This window comes from Phoca vitulina, unplaced genomic scaffold, assembly GCF_004348235.1.
Source record: "Phoca vitulina isolate PV1807 unplaced genomic scaffold, GSC_HSeal_1.0 scaffold58, whole genome shotgun sequence".
Lineage (NCBI taxonomy): Eukaryota > Metazoa > Chordata > Mammalia > Carnivora > Phocidae > Phoca > Phoca vitulina.
This window is the reverse complement of record NW_022589761.1, coordinates 10,214,939-10,233,580: the sequence shown is the minus strand read 5'-3', so window position 1 is coordinate 10,233,580 and position 18,642 is coordinate 10,214,939. Positions and strand designations below refer to the sequence as shown.

Here is an 18,642-nt window from a genome sequence, read left to right as displayed (position 1 = left end):
ATATATATATATATATATATATATATATATACTTAAAAATACACAAAAGGTAAGTACCCTGAAAAACCCCCTCCAAAAAAATCCCCCCATCCCATCACCCACCAAAAAAAATTAAGGAGGGGAATCAAGAGAGAAAAGCAGCAGGGAGACTGAGCCTGGAAGGAAACAGATTTAATCAGCCATAAATGACCTCTCCCTTCGTTCTGCCCCAGTCCTGCCCACCTCCCGCCCCACAGGCCCAGCCAATGGACTCTTGGGACTGGAATCAGCCACGCAGGATCTGATTGCTCCAAAAAAAGCTACAAACAACAGCCCAAAGGCAGGAAGCTGCCCCACCCCCAGCCTGCTCCAGCAACCATTTCCACAATTACCTGCTTTAAGGTGACTCCTTTTCCTATCTATGTCCCCTCCCCCTCACGCCTGGCCCACCCTCTTCACTCTCCTCCCCTGCTTCTCTCCCTATCTAGAGTGTCTTCCCACCAATTCTACCTTCCTTTCCTAATGGATTAGGGATCAGAGGGTCAGACCCAACCTCACAAGATCTGGACAGTTTTCCCTCCAAGGGCCCTCACCAATCCAGGTCCTGCCAAGGTCACCTCCTTTCTTCTGATCTCCAAGGTCAGTTTCTGTCCCTTCCCTCCAGCCTCACTTTCCTATTGCCCTTATTAAATACCAGGTCCAGTTCTCAGCACTTTACATTTTTTATTTTTACTACAATCCTACAAGGTGGTCAGTTAGCATTTTAGAAAGAGGGAAATGCACCCCTCTGTAGAGGTCCAGAGGAGCAGTCCTTTACCCAAGGCCACACAGCTGAAAAGCAGCAGTTTAGGAATATGAACTCACCTTCCAAAACACTACTCTCTGATCTGTAAAATATCAGTTCATGACTCTTCCGCAGCCCAATGCCTCTCTCCCTCTAATCGGAACTTCCAGCTAGACTTCTGCTGTGTGACCTTAAACTGTTAGCAGCATCAACGCAAGGGGATTCTGACCCTTTTGATCCCTTTTGATAAGAATTAAGCATTTCTTGGGGGCCCCTAGGTGGCTCAGTGGGTTAAGCATCTGCCTCAGGTTAAGCGTCTGCCTTCGGCTCAGGTCATGATCCCGGAGTCCTGGGATGAGCCCAACATCCGGCTCCCTGCTCAGCAGAGAGTCCACTTCTCCTTCTGCCCCTCACTCACCCTGCTCATGCTCTCTCTCTCGCTCTCACATAAATAAATAAAATCTTTATTTTTATATTTTTAAGATTTTATTTATTTATTTTTGCGAGAAAGAGGGAGTGCGAGAGAGAGCATGAGCTGAGGGAGAGGCAGATGGAGAGGGAGAGGCAGACTCCCCGCTGAGCAGGGAGCCCAACGCCGGCAGGATCCTGGGATCCTGGGATCGTGACCTGAGCCGAAGGCAGACGCTCGACCGACTGAGCCACCCCGGCACCCCAAATAAATAAAATCTTAAAAAAAAAAGAAGAAGAATTAGGCATTTCTCAAGTGTTACTCAGAAACGTGGGCAAGGTGGTGCCCTGTCTGGACCTCTCTCCCTCCTCTTTTCCCCAACAAAATTTTACTGATTATCTCCTCTGTTGAGTGACCAAAACAGACAAGGTCCCTGTTCTGGCATTCGATCAGGGACACAGGATCAAACGACTTTGTTACGCAATTCATTTAAAATCAGAACAGTAGTAAAGGAACAAAGAAATGCAGGGCACTTGGAAAGCCCGCGTCGGCCTCCCGTAGGGTTGAGTGGCAACTAAAGAGGAATCCCCTCCCTCTCTCCAAGTTGTCTCCCTCCCTCCGGGTCCACAAAGCAGCTGCCTCACTTCTCCTCTCCTGAGGAAGTGGAAGTTCTTCCCGACTGTCTTCTCCGATTAGTTCTCCCAGCCCCAGTCCCTTCTGTGACAGCCCTTCCTTCACTCCCTGCACAGACCCCACATCGGAAGACGGCGTTGACATCCTTACTCTCCCTCGGGGAAAACTCCCCAGGTACTCACAGATCTAGCCAGCCCCCGAGCCCCAGGCCGCCGCAGGAGCAGGAGGCCAGCCTGGCCCAAGCCTCGACTTGAGCCCCAGATCCTCGCTGCTGCAGCCGCCACCGCCATCTTGGCTAACAACCCCTCAGCACTCCGCCCCTCTCCTCGGCTGGACTGCGGGCTGCCCCTTTATGAACCTGATTGAAATGTTAGCACCGCCCTGCCAAGAAACCGCGAGTTACCAATCCTGCGGTCTCTAGGGCACGGGTATGGGTGGACCAAACAATCTAGCTTGCCAAAAATCACTCTGATCGCCTCATCTTGGTTGTTTCTGTAACAGGCAAAGAAGAGGACAACCTAACCGGAGCCTCAGGGCTTTAGGGCCAGGGGGCCTCGGGTAGGACGAGCTCCTGCCAAGGCCCGCCCCCTCATCTCTACTCTCCAATGGCATTCCTGGATTTGCGAGGCGGGAGTGGGAGGGGCCAGATTGTTAGTAAACGCGGAGCCACGTGCGGGCGCGGGTCCTGGCGCCCCGGAGCGGCGCGTGCGCACTGGATACGCAGCCAGTACGCAAGCGCGCGCTCTAGGGCGGAAGCGAGAGTCCGCGGCTGCACGTGGGGTCTGGGGCGATGGAGGGGGCGATGCTGGCTGACGCCAAGATCCGCACTGAGTCCGGAACAGAGTCCGGCCCACAGGGCCCGGGCTGCAGCCTCCGGCACTTTGCGTGTGAACAGAACCTGCTCTCCCGGCCTGACGGCTCTGCCTCTTTCCTGCAAGGTAAGAACTTAAGCTAGGTAAGTACTGCGCGGGCCATGTTCGCCACGTTGAATTTGTTTTAGAAGGATGTTACAGTGTACCTTGCAAAGGAGTGCCACTAGCTGATAAATGTCCCTCCTGGACTGTTGCAGTTCTTCCCGGGGGGATGCTACCGGCTGTGCCAGAATAACATCTCTCTCCTTCCCGCCTGCAAGGGAGACGGTATCGCCAATCCTGTCAAATACTCAGATGAGAGAGGGGCAGACCTCCTCATAAGACCAAATACTCCAGAATAGAGAAGCGCTCCCCACCAAAGTAAATGTCTCTCTTGACTAATTTCGTCTCCCGCCTCCCCCACGCACACGCAGGGTCCGTACACGCCAGGCTGAGGCGGACCTGTCCATACGCATAAATACCCTAGACTGGGGGCACCTGGGTGGCTCAGTCGTTAGGCGTCTGCCTTCCGCTCGGCTCGTGATCCCAGCATCCTGGGATCGAGCCCCACATCGGGCTCCCTGCTCCGCGGGAAGCCTGCTTCTCCCTCTCCCACTCCCCCTGCTTGTGTTCCCTCTCTTGCTGTCTCTCTCTGTCAAATAAATAAATAAAATTAAAAAAAATATATACCCTAGACTGGTAGATCACCACCACCGGCCTCATTACTCTTTGGACTGTGGCATGTCTTTTACCCAAGTAAATACTTTTCAGATTGAGAGTGATGTCCCCCTTCTTCCCCACAGATGCGGTAAATATCCCTTTGACTGTGATATACATCTCTCCATATGAGTCTCTCTCAAGTTTGGGGCAGGTCTTCCCTATTGGGTAAATATCCCCTTGCCCTAGCCAAATGCATCTCAGACTAGACTCAACTCCCTGACCCAGGTAAACATTCCTCTCGAGATAGGCCTAAGGATCACCCCCGTAAATGCTTCAGTCTCCTCACTAGGGTCATTACCTTCTACCCAGGTGCAAAACCTGTTTTCATTCGTTCCTTCATTGAACACATACATATTTGTGCTAAGCACTGTTCTGGGCATTGGGAATACGTTGATAAAAAACATTTTAATTCCTGACCTAACAGTTTACATTCTAGTTGGGGAGACAGACCAAAGATAACTAAGTAAAATATATAGGGAAATGCTGTGGAGAAAAATATAGTAGGGAATGGGGAATAGGGTGTGCCAGAGAGGATTGCACTTTTTTTTTTTTAAGATTTTATTTATTTTTGACAGAGAGTGTGTACAAGCAGGGGAAGCAGCAGACAGAGGGAGAGGGAGAAGCAGGCCTCCCACCGAGCAGGGAGCCTGATGGGGGCTCGATCCCAGGACCCTGGGATTGTGACCTAAGCTGAAGGCAGACGCTTAACCATCTGAGCCACCCAGGGGCCCCAAGGATTGCACTCTTAACAGGATGGTCAGGAAAGGCCTTGATGAGATGGTAACATTTGAATTAAGAGCTAAAGGTAAGGGAGCAAACCCTAAAGATACCAGGAGGAAAAGCATACTGAGGGTGGAGAACGGGGGGGCAAAGGCTCTGAGGCAAGGACGTGCCTGGTATGTTTGAGGAATAGTCTGCAGATGGTGTGGCTGGAGCAGTGAGGAGGCTGGAGAGAGCTAAGGAGGATGGCCTGTCATTTGAGGCCTAATGAATGAGCTGGGGGCCACTGCTCCCAAATTTTGCTCAGAGTGGTGACATGATCTGAATGTATTTTAACAGACTCTCTCTGGCTGTGGGGTTGACTGTAGAGGTTTGGGAGAGAAGGGGAGATGGTGGTGGCTCGGACCAGAGTGGAAGCAGTGGAGATGGTGAGATTCAGGGTGTATATTGACAGGAAGACTGAGGGCGCCTGGGTGGCTCAGTTGGTTAAGCGACTGCCTTCGGCTCAGGTCATGATCACAGGGTCCTGGGACCGAGCCCCACGTCGAGCTCCCTGCTCAGCGGGGAGCCTGCTTCTCCCTCTCCCTCTGCCTGCCTCTCTGCCTACTTGTTTTCTCTCTCTCTCTCTGTTAAATAAATAAATAAAATCTTTAAAAAAAAAAAAGAAAGAAAGTAAAACTGACAGAATCTGTAGGTGGTTCGGTGTTGGGGTGTGAAAAGGAGAGGGATAACAACCGAGGTGTTTTTCCCGAATCAGCTGTACTGGGAGAAGCTGAGGAGGTCAGTTTGGAACATTAAGTTTGCAGGGCCTGGTAGACATCACAGCGATCACATGGACAGGGCAGTAGGACATACAAGTCTGCAGTTCAGAGGAGAGACCCCATCTGGACATATAATTTGGAATCCTCTGGCTATAGGTGGTATTTCAAGCCACTGATTGGATGAAATCAAGAAAACAAGTGTAGATGGGAAAGAGAAGACATCACAGGACTCAACCCTGGGTCCTCTAACCTGTGAGGAGCTAGGAAAAGAGAGAAGAGCAGCCAGGAAGGTGGGAGGCAAACCAAGAGAGGGCACTGACCTGGGGCCCGGAGAAGTGTTTGAGATGTAAGGGCCCACCAGCTGCATCCATCCTCCAGACCTGTGACTGGACAGTCTGGACGTATGTCATCCATGACGCCGTCAAGAGCTGCTCCGGTTGGGGCACCCGGGTGGCTCAGTCGTTGGGCGTCTGCCTTCAGCTCAGGTCATGATCCCAGGATCCTGGGATCGAGCCCCGCATCGGGTTCCCTGCTCCGTGGGAAGCTTGCTTCTCCCTCTCCCACTCCCCCTGCTTGTGTTCCCTCTCTCGCTGTGTCTCTCTCTGTCAGATGAATAAAAAAAATCTAAAAAAAAAAAAAGCGGCTCCGGTGGAGTGGTGGGGTCGGTGTGGAAAAGAAAAAGCAAGTTAGAGACGTGTCTTTAGGAGCTTTGCTGTATGGGGATCAGATACATGGGGCAGGAGTTGAAGGTGGATGTGGGTCCAGAGAACAGAGAATTGTGGGAGCCACGTCCTTGAGAAGGTGACAGGGAGGGTCTCCCTAGATTCATGGGGGCCACAGGCAGCTCGTCCAGACTAACAAGAATGAAGACCACCGTGTGGATCGCATTCTGTCCGTGTGGTTAAGTTCCCCTCTGAGGGCGGATTCTCCAGGAGCCAAGAGAATCCCTCAGTTCTGCAGCTCCTCCTCCCCAACCCAGGAAAGGTGCCCTGACCCCGGGGACCTTCCCAGGTCCTCCCCGAGACTTAGCTCTTCTGCTCCATTCACATGCCTGGAGTTTCTTCGACGTCAGAAATATTGAGGAGGGTGGCCCCTCCCGTGTTCTAAAACTCCCAAACCCCAGGACCCCATGCAGACCCTGGAGAGTATGTCCCACCCGCTTCTGGCCTCGGCGTCTCTTAACGGGGTTGTTAAAAAGGCGGAGTCCCAGAATCCCCCGCGCACCTGCCAGGGTTGGCCCCTCTGCACTTGTAAGCACCGCGAAGATTCTGTGTGCAGGCCGGTGTTTTGAAGCTGTGCTCCCGCTCTGTGTTTCCCACTGCAGATTGTGGGCCCAGCTGCACGCTGGAATGGCCCGTGGAGCTCGGATGCGCCCAGTGCCTGTGCCCCCCACCCCCCCGCAGTTGAATCGGGATCTCTGGGGGAGGGGGCTGGGCATCAGGATCTTCTCAAGCTCCCCAGTGATTCCGGTGTGCAGCCGGGCTTGAGAAACCACAGCTGCGTTCCGTAGTGTTTTTCTGTTTTTGTTTTTAAATGGAATAGAGTAGGGGCGCCGGGCTGGCTCCGTCCAAGGAGCATGTAACTCTTGATTCCAGGGTGCTGAGTTCGAGCCCCACGTGGGGTGTGGAGGTCACTTAAAAATCTTAAAAGTAAATAAGGAAAAGTAAATTAACTGGAAGAGAGTAGAAAGCATCAGAGTGTGTTAGAGCAGTGACAGTAAGCGTTGTGTTGTGAGGCCTTTGTTCTGTTTACACACACAGACATTTGCATGAGTGTGGAGCGGCGCCCATGAAATATATGTCTTATTGGGAGTTCTGGCGAGAAGAGTTTGGAAGCCACTGGTGTAGTCCAGTCTCTTCATTTTGCGGAGGATAAAACTGAGGCCCAGAGAAGTGAGCACAATCAGCCAAGGTTACAGAGCCAGCAGGAGGCAGACAGGACTGGAAGCCAGGCTTCTTCTTCCCCCCCCCCCCTTTTTTTTTAAAGATTTCATTTATTTGACAGAGAGAGCACAAACGGGGGGAGCGGCAGGCAGAGGGAGAGGGAGAAGCAGGCTCCCCTTTCTCAGGGGTCCCAGCTCCTGCAGAGTTTGGGGACGTGAGCCTGAGGGAAGAGAGCTAGGTTGGAGGAAGCTTTGAAAGGAGCTGAGACCAACTGCAGTAAGGGGGAGGAAGGTTAGCTCTTGGGAAGAACTTCCTGTTCAAGTAAACAATAGCTAAAGTCAACAACTCCGCACGTGCCCCGCAGTGTCCACAGTGTCTTATGATCGACACGATGGGCGAGGCGCCATTATCGTCCCCATTTCACAGGTGAGGAAGCATAGGCAGAGACGTGAGTGAAGCAGATGCTCAGAGAATCACTGCCAGCAAATGGTGGGCTGGACTGGGGGTGAAGGGGGTGGGGAGGCCTGGCTGCTGGCCTGGTCCCCACACTCTCAGGGCGCTGCGCTGCCCCCCCCCCCCAGGAAAGCAAGATGTGCATGAGGCCTCCCCTGCTGTCTCCCCAGGGGATACATCGGTCCTGGCGGGCGTGTATGGGCCAGCCGAGGTGAAGGTCAGCAAAGAGATCTTCAACAAGGCCACCCTGGAGGTGATCCTGCGGCCGAAGATCGGGCTGCCTGGTAACTGGGCCCAGCAGGATCTCCAGCTTCTTCCTCACCGCTGTCCCCAGTGCCCCCTCCGCCCTCCCCCCCTCCCCAGCTCTTGGTGTCTCCTCCCCACCTTAGTCTGTCCTCCCTCACTCCTCTTTCCTGGCTCTATCCCTCCTCCTTTCCACTAACCTGGCGTTCCACTCATTCACATTCCATTCATTTACTCGCCCCCTCACTCCCGGGGCTGGGTACATGGGGATGGGAGTGGGCAGCAGCAGGGGACCAGGGAACTCTGGGGTTTTCCTCCTGCAAGAGGCTCCCTTGCTGGAGCCAGAGGGGGCAGGGGTGAGGTGGGTATCAGTCAGGCCCTGCCTCCTTCCCACTGGGGATCCTCTGTCATCCATGCAGGGTCCTGCGCCAACCCTGGCGGAGACAGCAGGCCCTTTCCAGAGGCCTTGGGTGGGGCATATGGAGGAAGGTGAGCCAGATGGAAGGGAAGAGGCTGACAACCCCACCCACCCCACCCCTGATTTTCCCAGGCGTCGCGGAGAAGAGCCGGGAGCGGCTGATCAGGAACACGTGTGAAGCTGTGGTATTGGGAACGCTGCACCCCCGCACCTCCATCACTGTGGTGCTGCAGGTCGTCAGCGATGCTGGCTCTGTATCCTTTCCCCTGGGCCGCCGCCTCCAGGAAGTCCCTCAGAAGCTCCCTGATGGCCTCCCTTGCTCGGTTAGCCAGAAGGCCTCCAGACACTTGACAGACACCCGCTTGTTGAAGAACAGAATAGCAGACACAGCTTGAGGACTTACTGACACATATTAACTCACTTAATTCTCACAGCATAACAAATAGGTGCCACTTTTATAATCCCTGTGTTCCAAATGGGGAAACTAAGGCACAGCAAGGTCAGTTCCTATGTAGTGATTGGCAGAGCCAGGATTTGAGCCCAAGCCATCTGCTCCCAGAGCCCAAGGCCCCTGGCAGATGGGCGTTCTTGTGTCTTCATGTTTGAGGGGAGGAAGCAGGCCCCGAGAGGGAAAGTTGCTTGCCCAGGGTCACACAGCTGGAAGGCAGCAGAGACAGAACTCACGCCCAGGCCTGACTGCCTGCAAAGCCTGTGCCGTTGACCTCCACTCTGCCCTGGCGCAATGCTAGGGGAGTCCTGAGCAGGCTGAGCAGTGGGGTCAGCAGCTTGGCCTAGAAAGATCCCTGTGGTTCGGTGAGAGGTTGGGGCTGAGGACCAGTAATGGGCGTTTCTAGAGGGGCTTCACAGAGCAGGAAACTGAAGCCCAGAAGGGAGGTGGAGTGGAGGGGCAGTGGCAGAGCTGGGACTGACTGACCCTAGAGCTGGACCCTTAGCCGCTGTGATGGGGCTGAGGGCAGAGACTAGAGGAAACTGAGGCAGGGCCGGCTATCTGGCTCCAGGCCCGGGCTCGCTCCTCCCTCTGTCACCTGGTGGTGGCTGCCTCCATATGTGATTATGGGAGGTTCCTCCCCTCCCCGCCCTCAGTTTCCCTGAAAGTGCTTGGCACGCGCTTCAGGACAAATCTGTCGAGTATCGTTATGACCCCTGATTGAGGCTCAGAGAGAGTAAGTCACTTGCTCAAGCTCACGCAGCTGAGAGGTGGCAAAGGCGGGTCAGGAACCCAAGGCTGCTTGATTCCAGAACCACCTAGAAGCACTGTGCCCTCCCACCTCCCCGTGATCAGTTAGGGCAGTCTGGCCACAAGCGCTGGCGGGCCATCCCTGTGGTGGGAGCGCTTCTTAACCCCGCCCTGTGGCACCCAGCTCCTGGCCTGTTGCCTGAACGCCGCCTGCATGGCGTTGGTGGACGCAGGGGTGCCCATGCGGGCCCTCTTCTGTGGGGTCACCTGTGCTCTGAACTCTGACGGCACCCTCGTGCTGGATCCCACAGCCAAGCAAGAAAAGGTAGGTTGAAGGCCGGGCTGGTGAACGGCTGTGAGCAGACACTGCTCCTCGCGGCCTCGCTTCCCCAGAGCACTTGGCTCCTATCACGTCGGTCCCAGCTGGCAAGCTCTGGTCTGTTCTTCCGGGCAGGTGCTAGAACCCCGGCTCAGACCCACTTAAGTTAAAAGGGAACGTATGGACCTTCGCTATGAAACTCAGAAGAGAGGTCCAGCTAGACCCAGGGTCTCAAATACCATAAGGATTTCCTCGTCTGGCTTCTCAGCCTCTGCTGTCTTATGCACATTGGTTCCACTCGGTTCCATTCTCTAGCCAACATCTTGCCCGAGCCTGTGATCAGCCCCTAGAGCTCCATGCTTTCCTCACCAGCTCAAGTTCACAGCACCCAGGGCTCTGGTTATTCCGAGATACTCACCCCGTCCTGTGATGGGCGCATCCCGTCAGGAAAGCCGAACCCACCTGAGGTATTTCAGACCAGATAGGGAATTTACTGCAGGAAATGGGTCATGATCGTGTTGGAAGAGCCAAAGGAGCAAACAGGAGGGAGGGCGATACCCAGAGACTAACAGCCCGTAGGGAGCTCCCAGTCTGCACTGTTGGGAGTCACAGGTGGGTCTGGACACACATGAGGCGTCCTGGCTTGGCCCTGGAGCCCCCCACCCCCCCAGCCTCCACGACACAGCCCCTGCTTCTGTCAGTGACGGCGGGATGTGGCCCTCCCTCCTTCAGCCTCACCCCCAGATTACCGGGGGCACCTAACTGGCCGGGGAGTCTGGGAAACAGTTTGCCAGCTTCCAGCCCTGGTGGGACAGAGCTGGGAAGGGGAGCGGTGGGCTAAGAGGTACCGGCTGATGACTGGCCGTGTGGCCGCCCCTACAGTCAGGAATACTGTGTCCGGAAGCCCCTGTTGGGACCATGTGGGTGGCATCGGGGCATGGGAAGCACTTCCACAGAAGGAAAGGCCAAGAGCATTGCCCAGGGAAGCAGGGGCGGTGCGTAGACAAAACACCTACACTTGGGAGTGCGGGCTGGGGGAAGGGCAGGTCCCCTCTTTGGGACTAGCTGAGACTCTGCCCGAGGGGAGAGTCCAGGTGTCCTTCCTACCTCATCCCTAGGAGGCCCGGGCCGTCCTGACTTTTGCGCTCGACAGCGTGGAACGGAAGCTGCTGATGTCCACCACCAAGGGGCTCTACTCCGATGCTGAGGTACCGGTGTGGAGATGGGGTGAGGGCCAGATCCCTCCTGGATGTGAGGTCTTGTTGGGACCCTGCGAGGTTGAAGGAGAGCCCCTTCCTTACGTTCCTTCTGTATGTAAAAGGCATTTTCAAACGTAGTAGGCACAGAAACCCTTGTGGGAATTTTAAAGGGAAGCCCCAGTCACGAGAGCAGAGGAGGAGAGAGCTCGGGTTGGGATCGGGACGTGAGGCCCCTCCAGCTCAGAGCAGTGCGCTCCCAGAATCCCAGTGCTCTGGTCTCCGAGAGCACTTCCGACCCGTTCCTCCTATGAGCCTAGGAATGTGTGGTGCTCAGGAGCTGGGGTCCCAGATTCCACGGCTTCCAAGATGATCTGGCATCACAGGGCCTGTGGCTCAGAAATTCTAGATCTCCAGTTGGAGATGGGCCAGGTCCATGAGGCCTCTTCCAGGGGTCAGGATGCCTGATCCCACCTGTCCACGCTCCCGGAGCTGCCGGAATCAGACCCCCGAAGCCCTCCCCTTTTTCTCTGTTCCCTATCTAAGAAAGAGCCCACCAAGTGGGGAAGAAAGAAAGGCCTTTGAAATACTCCCCTGGCCACCTGCCCTACCTCAGGGGAGGCAGGAGGGCTGGGAGCTCCAGGAACCAGCCGGGGTCGGGGCAGGCTGTGGGGTCAGCCGGGCGGGAGCAGGGAGGCCCCAGCACCACCAGCTCTCTCTCCGCCTCCAGCTCCAGCAGTGCCTGGCCGCGGCCCAGGCTGCCTCGCAACACGTCTTCCGCTTCTACCGGGAATCGCTGCAGAGGCGTTACTCCAAGAGCTGAGACAAGCCGGGGCAGGGCGCCCCTCCCGCGGCCGCCGCCGCCCCCCACTACCTCCGCGGAAAATAAACCAGCAGCTGGCCTCGCCTCTCAGTCCCTGTGCACCCGGATGAGCTTGTGGGCCTGGGGGCACGGACCCACCCTGCCCCCCCGAAAGCCTTTCCGACTGGGAAACCCCCCCCCTTCCCCACCCGCCAGTCTGACCGATACCTGTGGGGCACCCGGGGTAAAGGATGACACCCCCCCCCCAGGTCCCAGGTTCAAGGAGCAGCAGGGTGAGGGGCAAAGAAAATCAGTGTTTGTCAGGTGGTGGTAAATGCTATGAAGAAAGCAAAGAGCAGGGAGGGGGTTTGGGGAGGGCGAATTTAATAACGTTAGTGAGGGACATCTGCAGGGGGTGGGGTGGGGGGTGCATCCGAGGGAAGCCCGGGAGGAGGCCTCCGGGACGTGGGGCACCAGCAAGGCTTCCGTGTGGCTCTGGTGGTGGCTGGAGCAGAGCGAGATGGGTCGGGGAGGGAACGGGCACGGTGGGGAGGCCCTGTGGGTCTTAGCATCCCGGTCTTAGCCTGAAGAAACAGGCTCAGCAGCCAGTGAGCTGCCAGATGTCACCAGCTAGTCCGAGTCCAGCCCCAGAGCCTGTCACTGCTCAGAAAGGCTGGGGAGACACCAGCACGGTCCTGACTGCAGTTCCCCATCTGTAACCGGAAGTGACTGAGGCCCATGTTTCTCATGGCGTGGTAGCACCCCCCCAGGGTGTATGGAAGTATGGGGGGGTGGTTAGTTGCCACTTGACCGCTCGGTCCCTCGCCCCCGTATTTAGCGGGCAGGAGCTAAGAACATGAGCGCATCCCTCGAGGAGTAACCGTCCCACAGCTGGGCCACATGGTCACCAGATTCTGTGGGGCAGTGACATTTGGGGGTTTGCAGTGAAAATTATATGTCTGGCGGGCCCTCTGCTGCGTGCTTCACATGCTTGAACTAGTTCACACAGTTCCCACAATTGCCCCCTTGGAGCCTGTGTCATTTTCGTCCTCAGTAACGGAGAAGGAGAAGCATCAAAGTCTTTAGCTTGAAATTCTGTTCCGTGAGACAGAACTCCAAACAGGAAAGTGTTTTCTTCTAGTAAGATCCACTGGAATGGCATTAAACAGAGAACTAAACCACCTGTCATACCATTACTTGGTCATCTCTCAGGCCCGCTCAGTGAGCACGACTGTGCCTCTGGGGAGCACTCGGGGGTCCGTCTGCCGGGGGGAGGGGGGGCTAGTGCCCTAGTGCCTTAAGGTTCCAGCCCTCCTGGTCTCTGGCCATGTCATTCCCATGGGGTGCCTCAGCTCCTGGGGCCATCTTTCTCCCCCAGAAGCCTGCACAGAATGAGGCCAACGGGAAAGGAGGGCCAAGAGATGGAGAGACCAGACCGTTCATTTCATTTGAGCCCCCAAGTCCAGTTTCTGCCACTTGCTGTGGGAAGAGCTCAGAGGGATACTGCCCTCTACAGGTGTGACCCATTCGGTCCTCCCCAGAGCTCCCAGGGGTGGAGAAAGTCCCATTTTGCAGAAGGGAAAATGTGAGGCTCAAAAAGAAGTCACTTGGGCCAAGGTGGCACAGCTAAGGAGAAGGAAGCCCTTGGAACCCGGCTCTCCCTAATTCTCTACAGACCACGGTGCTTCGAGGAGAACATTCTGCAATCGGGAACCCCCTGCCCCTCGGATTCCCCCTTCTCCAGCTCCAAGGTCTCTGGGGACAGCCTGTCGTCACCCTGGCCTGGTCTCAGTGCCCCGAGCTCCCTCCTTCCTCCCCCCGTCCCCCAACACGCGTACACACACACACAGGTTTGGCAGCAAGAGTGGAGTTTAATCTCACGCTGTGGCGGCCAGGAAGGAGGGGCCTGTGGCGGCCGCCGCCTCATCCACCCGGATTCTCCACGTTGCCCGCCGACGCGCCGGGGTCCCGGCCCCTGATTCACAGTGGGGGCCGCAGGGGCAACTAGGGCGGCTCTCGGGAGGCCAGGTAGGCGGCCAGGGTCACCAGGGCGGCCGCATATGTGCACACGCCCAGCCCGACGGCGAGGACCCCCAGCAGGAAGGCGCGGCGGGAGGCAGCCCCTGCCCCCTGGACGTCCCCCTTGGCCCAAGCCTTGTTGGTCTGTGGAGGCGTTGGGCAGGGTGACTCAGGCATCCCCTCATCCCACCCCGCTGCCCGCAGCCCCAGACCCTTCCCCTGCGCCCGCCCACACCGCCACACCCACGGGCTCATTCATAGATTCCAAAACCAGGGAGCAGCTACTGCGGGTCAGGCACAGCTGGGCACAGGGGAGCCCGGGGTGGCCAGTAAGAACAGACCTCTATTACTCGGTGCCACCGTTCTAACTCATTTGAGCTTCACAGTGACCCAGACGGAGGAATTATTCCCATTTCACAGTTGAGGACAAGGAGGCACAGGGAGGTTGAAGTGGCTTGCCCAAAAATCGTAACGGGGTGTGTCAGACCTAGGATTTGAGCTCAGGTTCCTAACCACCGCTCTGGGCTTTCACTCTGAGACACTCGTTTTACCTTTCCATGTTTCTATGCCAATCCTTCTCTCCACCTTTGTTCTCCCTCCCCCGCCCCCCACGCATAGCACCTCTGTTTTGTTCTGAATGCACCTTTTCTCTTCTATCCAGCCCCCTCCCGGCCCCACCCACAGACTGACCTTCTGGGCCAGGCAGAAGGCAGCGATGCCCACGGGCCAGAAACAGCATAACATGGAAAAGACAGCCAAGCCGAGGTGGTCGTGGGGTAGGAGCGGGGAGAGAAGGCTGCCCCCGTCCCAGTCCGAGTCGCTGTCACTGGATGATGCATCCTGTGGGTAGGAAAGGGCCTGAGTGGGCTTCTCTGCCCACCTTCCCTGCCCCACTGCTCTGCTCCCCGTAGCCCCCAAAGACCAATACCAGGGCCTTCCCCAGAAACACCAAAAAGAGGAAAATGATCCAGGAAGTAGGCTCTTAACTCTCTCCAGCCTGGATCCCCTTGAGGGGAAGCTGGGTAACCTCTCTCCAAAGAAGAACCCCCATCCACAGCCAAAGCTTTATGTTCAATGTCAAAGACTTCACAAGGTCCCACCATGGATACCACAATTTCAGAGTTAAAACTGGAGGCAGAGGGGCGCCTGGGTGGCTCAGTCGGTTAAGCGGCTGCCTTGGGCTCAGGTCATGATCCCAGGGTCCTGGGATCGAGCCCCACGTTGGGCTCCCTGCTCAGTGGAGAGTCCGCTTTTCCCTCTCCCTCTGCCTGCCTCTCTGCCTACTTGTGCTCTCTCTCTATCTCTCTGTCAAATAAATAAATAAAATCTTAAAAAAAAAAAAAAAAAACTGGAGGCAGACACCAATGGGGACAGGAACCAGCAAAAAGTTGGAGATAGACAGCTCTGGTGGCCTAAGTTACTAGGACAAAACTGCCAGCTGAAAACTATAAATTCTAGATTAAAAAAAGTTTGCTTTTTTTAAATCTTGCATTAAATAGCTCACATGATTTTAAGCAATTCTTGTAAGGCCAAAACTGCAATTAAAATCCAAGTTAGGGGGCGCCTGGGTGGCTCAGTCATTAAGCATCTGCCTTTGGCTCAGGTCAGGATCCCACAGTCCTGGGATCGAGCCCTGCTCAGCGGGAAGCCTGCTTCTCCCTCTCCCATTCCCCCTGCTTGTGTTCCCTCTCTCGCTGTGTCTCTCTCTGTCAAATAAATAAAATCTTTGGGGAAAAAAAAAAATCCAAGTTAGCAGAGAGGGCAAACAAACAGAGAAGGCCTCTTTTGGCCCTGCAGCCAATTGTCAATCCCAGAAAAATAACCTCTCAATCCAACCGTGAACTAGATGAAAAGTGATCTCTAACCACCGTGGCGCCCCCAGGCAGCTAGCTGGCAGAAGCAGACCAACTCCTCTCTGGAGAAAGGTACGTACCTTCAGTCTAGGCCTCAAAATAATTTTTCCTAAAGATAGTTTTTGAACCGTGATGACCAGCATACAGTCCAAAGATAACCAGGCACACAAGAAACCCTAAATAGCAGAAATAATAAGGCCCTCCCTCAAAATCTTCAAAGAATGGAATTACCAGACACATAACGAGATGTCAAAGTGACCCCAACCGCCTCACTGTGGCAGACGGTGTTTCCAAAAACGGCCACAACCAGCTCTCATCCCACATGCTCTTCTTATAGTGTGACTGATACTCTTCCCACCAAGGGGTGAGGTCTGTGTCCCCTCTCCTTGGGTCTGGGCAGGCTGTGACTCACTCATAATTGGTAGAATGTGGTGGAAAGGATGCCGCATGACTTCCAAGCATAAGTCAGAAAAGGTGAGGCAGTTTCTGCCTTGCAGAAGCACTCGGGCTGGGGGCTGGGGGCACAGGAGGACGTGGACCATGCTGAAGCCGCCATATTGTGAGGAGGCCCAAACCAGCCCACAAGGGGAGCCTCAGGCAGAAGCCCCAAGACTACATTAAGAGATACCCACCCAGCGCCCAGCTCCTTCAGCCCCCGACCGTTTCAGCTCCAGCCACTGGCTGACCGCAACCTCATGGAAGACCCTGAGGCAGAACCACCAACCCAGGCCCTCCCAAATTCCTGACCCGTGGAAACCATGAGCCATAATGATTGTTGCTGTTTTAAGCAACTGAGTTTCGGGGTGATTTCTTATGCAGGAATAGTAACTGGAAAACCATGTGTTAAGATAATAAAAGACGAGCGGGGAGTCTGGCCGGCTCAGTCGGTAGAGTGTGCAACTCTTGATCTCGGGGTCGTGAGTTCGAGCCCCAAGCTGGGTGTAGAGATTACTCAAAATCTTTTTAAAAAATAAATCAGTAAGTAGAAGACAAGCTTCACAGTATATACAAGGAATAAGAAATTGTACAAATTAACACATTAATTTGAAAGAAAGAGACCAGGACTGAGAGAGAGAGAGATGGAAAGGCAGAGAACAGGGGAGTCAGAAATCAGAGGGAAGACAGCCAAAGGTACGGGAAGAAAGATGAGGGACAAATCTGGAGAGAAAAAGGTGAAACCAGGGGAGGCATAAAAGAGGCAAAACCACAACTGGACATCTAGGAAGTCCCCACACAGTTGGGAAGTGAGACTCCAGGCTGAAGGCAGATACCCCAGCCTCCGACCTACCCGGGGTTGGCCACAGCCCAGTTCGTTCGCCTCCAAGCCCCCTCCCCCAGCTCCCACTAAGGCCTGCTGTTCCTACCTCCAGGTCAGGGGGCCCTGGCTCCCCAAGACCAGCGCTCACAGAGGGAAGAGGCAGTGGTAGGAACTGCCAACCCCCCAGGGACTCTGTCTCTCGAAAGGGAGGCCCCAGCTGGGGTTCCCCAGGCTTCTGGATGGGGGGCCCACAGCCCACGCCCGCCAGCAGAGGCTGTTGGAGCTCTCGAAGACTGGGGCTGTCCATGGTTGGGGAGAGGCTCCCGGAGGGGTTTTCTGGAGGTAGAGGAAAGAAAAAAGACAAGTTGAAAAAGTCTCACCATCTTTCCCCTGCCTCCTGACTCTGGAGAGATTCCTGGCAGAGACTAGTTAATTCATTGACCCTCAGACTCGTTTGACAGAGACTGAAACTGAGGCCCACAGAATAAAAGCTGGGCCAAGTGGCGAAGAGAATTCGCGGGGTCTAGATATTCAGTTCTGGGATTCTGTCTCCTCGGGCAAAAACCACATACCTGTTGCGCACTTATTCCAAACCATGCTTTGCACACTTACTTGCCCCATGAACCACACATCCCCTGTGCCTACAAGTCTGCACCCTGAATACCCAAGTCCCCTGCTACACACTCAACCAGGCAAGCCCAACCCCCACCTCCAGGCACTCATCTCCCAAAGGGCTCCTTGCATACTTGCCCTGAACAACATCAGCTCCCATTAAATACCCCTCTGGAGCCCCCAACCTTCTTACACACTCCTCCCAAATGACCCCTTGCACACTCCTAATCCCCCCAGCATCAGATCCCCTATTTGCACACATAAGCACAGGTTTTCCACGCAAGCACCCCATCACTTACTTCCCTTGCGCACCTGCCCCAAACACCCGGTCCACGCATCCTTCCCCTACCCCACCCACATCCACGGCGCTACACAATCGCCTGCACACCCAGCAGCTCCCCTGCGCTCCTCTTTTACCAGAATCCACCTCTGCACCATTCCCCCATAACAGCCCCAACCTACCACACTCATACACACTCAACCACCAGGAATATTGCCACCCCACGATCCCCCCCGGGGCCTCCCAAGCCTCCCGCCCTCATTCCAAACCTGGCTGGAGCCGATTTCCTCACCAAGGGTTCGCCTCCCCATCCCCAACACTAGGACCCGGCGGAGGGGCCGTGCCGCCCACCTGTGCCCCTCACTCACCGCCCACGGCCATATGTCGGGACCTCCTGGGCCCCTGCACCGACACCCGCCCCGACCCTGCGCCCCGCAGGTGGCACGGAACTCAGGGAGGCCCGCGCTCCCCGGGACCCCGGGCCTGGGGGGCGCGGGGTCTGCGCGTTGCGCTGGGCTCCCCTCTCGGCGCCCCAGGCCCGCAGCGCGCGGGGGCGGGGATGGGGGCGGGGCTGCGGGCGGCCGGCTCCGCCCTCCGCCGCGGCCGGGGAGGGGGCCTTGAAGGCCGACGTCAGCGCCCAGCGCTGAAACCCTGCCAACGCAGGTGTGCGGGAGCCAGCGCGGGTGGGGAGGGACTCCGAGGACGGCGGACTCTGCCACCCCGCCCCCGCCCCGAGCCCAGGCCCAAGCGCTGCGGGGAGGAGGAGGGGGCGCCCCCGATTCTCCAGGGCCTTCCTGGCTCGGCCCCGCCTCCACCCCGCCACTCTCCTTGCCCAGTACTAATAACAGCCACGGCGGCTAAGTGGGTGCAATGCTCTTGGGGCTGTGCATGGGCGCGCACACCCTGATTCTTGAGCACGGCCGAAGAAGCACCGTCAGGTACTGTCCTGTGGACGCAGAAGGAAACGGGCGCAGAGAGGCTGGGGGCTTGCGGGGCGCACGCCGCCGGCTCACTGAGCGCCGACTAAGGCCGGACCCCTGGCCGGTGCCTGAGACGCTTTAGTCACCATCGCATTGATTCTTCTCGGCAGCTCTCTTTCTGTCTCTGTTTTACAGATAAAGAAACTGAGGTTCCGAGGCGTGTGCTCTCTTGGCCGAGGATGGGCCTGGATGAAGAAAAAAAAATTCAAAACCAGACTGCAGCTAAGACCTACAGATTGCACCCTGGGGCTGTATTCGTAGCTGGCGGGGG

At 56.1% G+C, this 18,642-nt stretch overlaps 3 protein-coding genes across 5 annotated transcripts in view; 1 reads left to right on the top strand and 2 right to left on the bottom strand.

Moving 5' to 3' along the window:
* Nucleotides 1-2,119, bottom strand: part of BCKDHA (branched chain keto acid dehydrogenase E1 subunit alpha) — a 19,248-nt gene extending 17,129 nt beyond the window's left edge. The window contains exon 1 of the mRNA XM_032390584.1: nucleotides 1,988-2,119. Coding sequence (XP_032246475.1) covers nucleotides 1,988-2,095 — 108 coding nt within the window. The 5' untranslated portion in view covers nucleotides 2,096-2,119. The remainder of the gene's footprint in view (nucleotides 1-1,987) is intronic.
* Nucleotides 2,120-2,541: 422 nt separating this feature from the next.
* EXOSC5 (exosome component 5) lies at nucleotides 2,542-13,055 on the top strand. Its single transcript, XM_032390678.1, has 6 exons — nucleotides 2,542-2,743; nucleotides 7,364-7,477; nucleotides 7,987-8,108; nucleotides 9,237-9,377; nucleotides 10,490-10,579; nucleotides 11,298-13,055. The coding sequence occupies exons 1-6, from the start codon at nucleotides 2,596-2,598 to the stop codon at nucleotides 11,388-11,390; spliced, it is 708 nt and encodes a 235-aa protein (XP_032246569.1). The 5' UTR covers nucleotides 2,542-2,595; the 3' UTR covers nucleotides 11,391-13,055.
* Nucleotides 13,056-13,233: 178 nt separating this feature from the next.
* Nucleotides 13,234-17,942, bottom strand: TMEM91 (transmembrane protein 91). 3 transcript variants are annotated; one of them, XM_032390535.1, is made up of 4 exons: nucleotides 17,760-17,942; nucleotides 16,606-16,835; nucleotides 14,079-14,228; nucleotides 13,234-13,532 (listed from the first exon to the last, which is right to left on the bottom strand). In XM_032390535.1, the coding sequence occupies exons 1-4, from the start codon at nucleotides 17,770-17,772 to the stop codon at nucleotides 13,374-13,376; spliced, it is 552 nt and encodes a 183-aa protein (XP_032246426.1). In that variant the 5' UTR covers nucleotides 17,773-17,942; the 3' UTR covers nucleotides 13,234-13,373. The 3 variants fall into 3 exon arrangements, with proteins under 3 accessions (XP_032246426.1, XP_032246425.1, XP_032246427.1); XM_032390534.1 differs by lacking the exon at nucleotides 13,234-13,532 and having other exon boundaries at nucleotides 13,614-14,228; XM_032390536.1 differs by lacking the exons at nucleotides 13,234-13,532; nucleotides 17,760-17,942 and adding an exon at nucleotides 17,661-17,749 and having other exon boundaries at nucleotides 13,614-14,228.
* Between the last annotated feature and the right edge of the window lie 700 nt (nucleotides 17,943-18,642).

Bases quoted from the DNA above. Each gene is read 5' to 3' on its own strand.
- EXOSC5 (XM_032390678.1), top strand. From the start codon at position 2,596: ATGGAGGGGGCGATGCTGGCTGACGCCAAGATCCGCACTGAGTCCGGA. The intron at 8,109-9,236 runs GTATCCTTTCCC...TGTGGCACCCAG, and splicing joins TCGTCAGCGATGCTGGCTCT to CTCCTGGCCTGTTGCCTGAA. The intron at 10,580-11,297 runs GTACCGGTGTGG...CTCCGCCTCCAG, and splicing joins GGCTCTACTCCGATGCTGAG to CTCCAGCAGTGCCTGGCCGC.
- TMEM91 (XM_032390534.1), bottom strand. The intron at 14,229-16,605 runs GTAGGAACAGCA...TCCTACCCACAG, and splicing joins CAGGGCCCCCTGACCTGGAG to GATGCATCATCCAGTGACAG.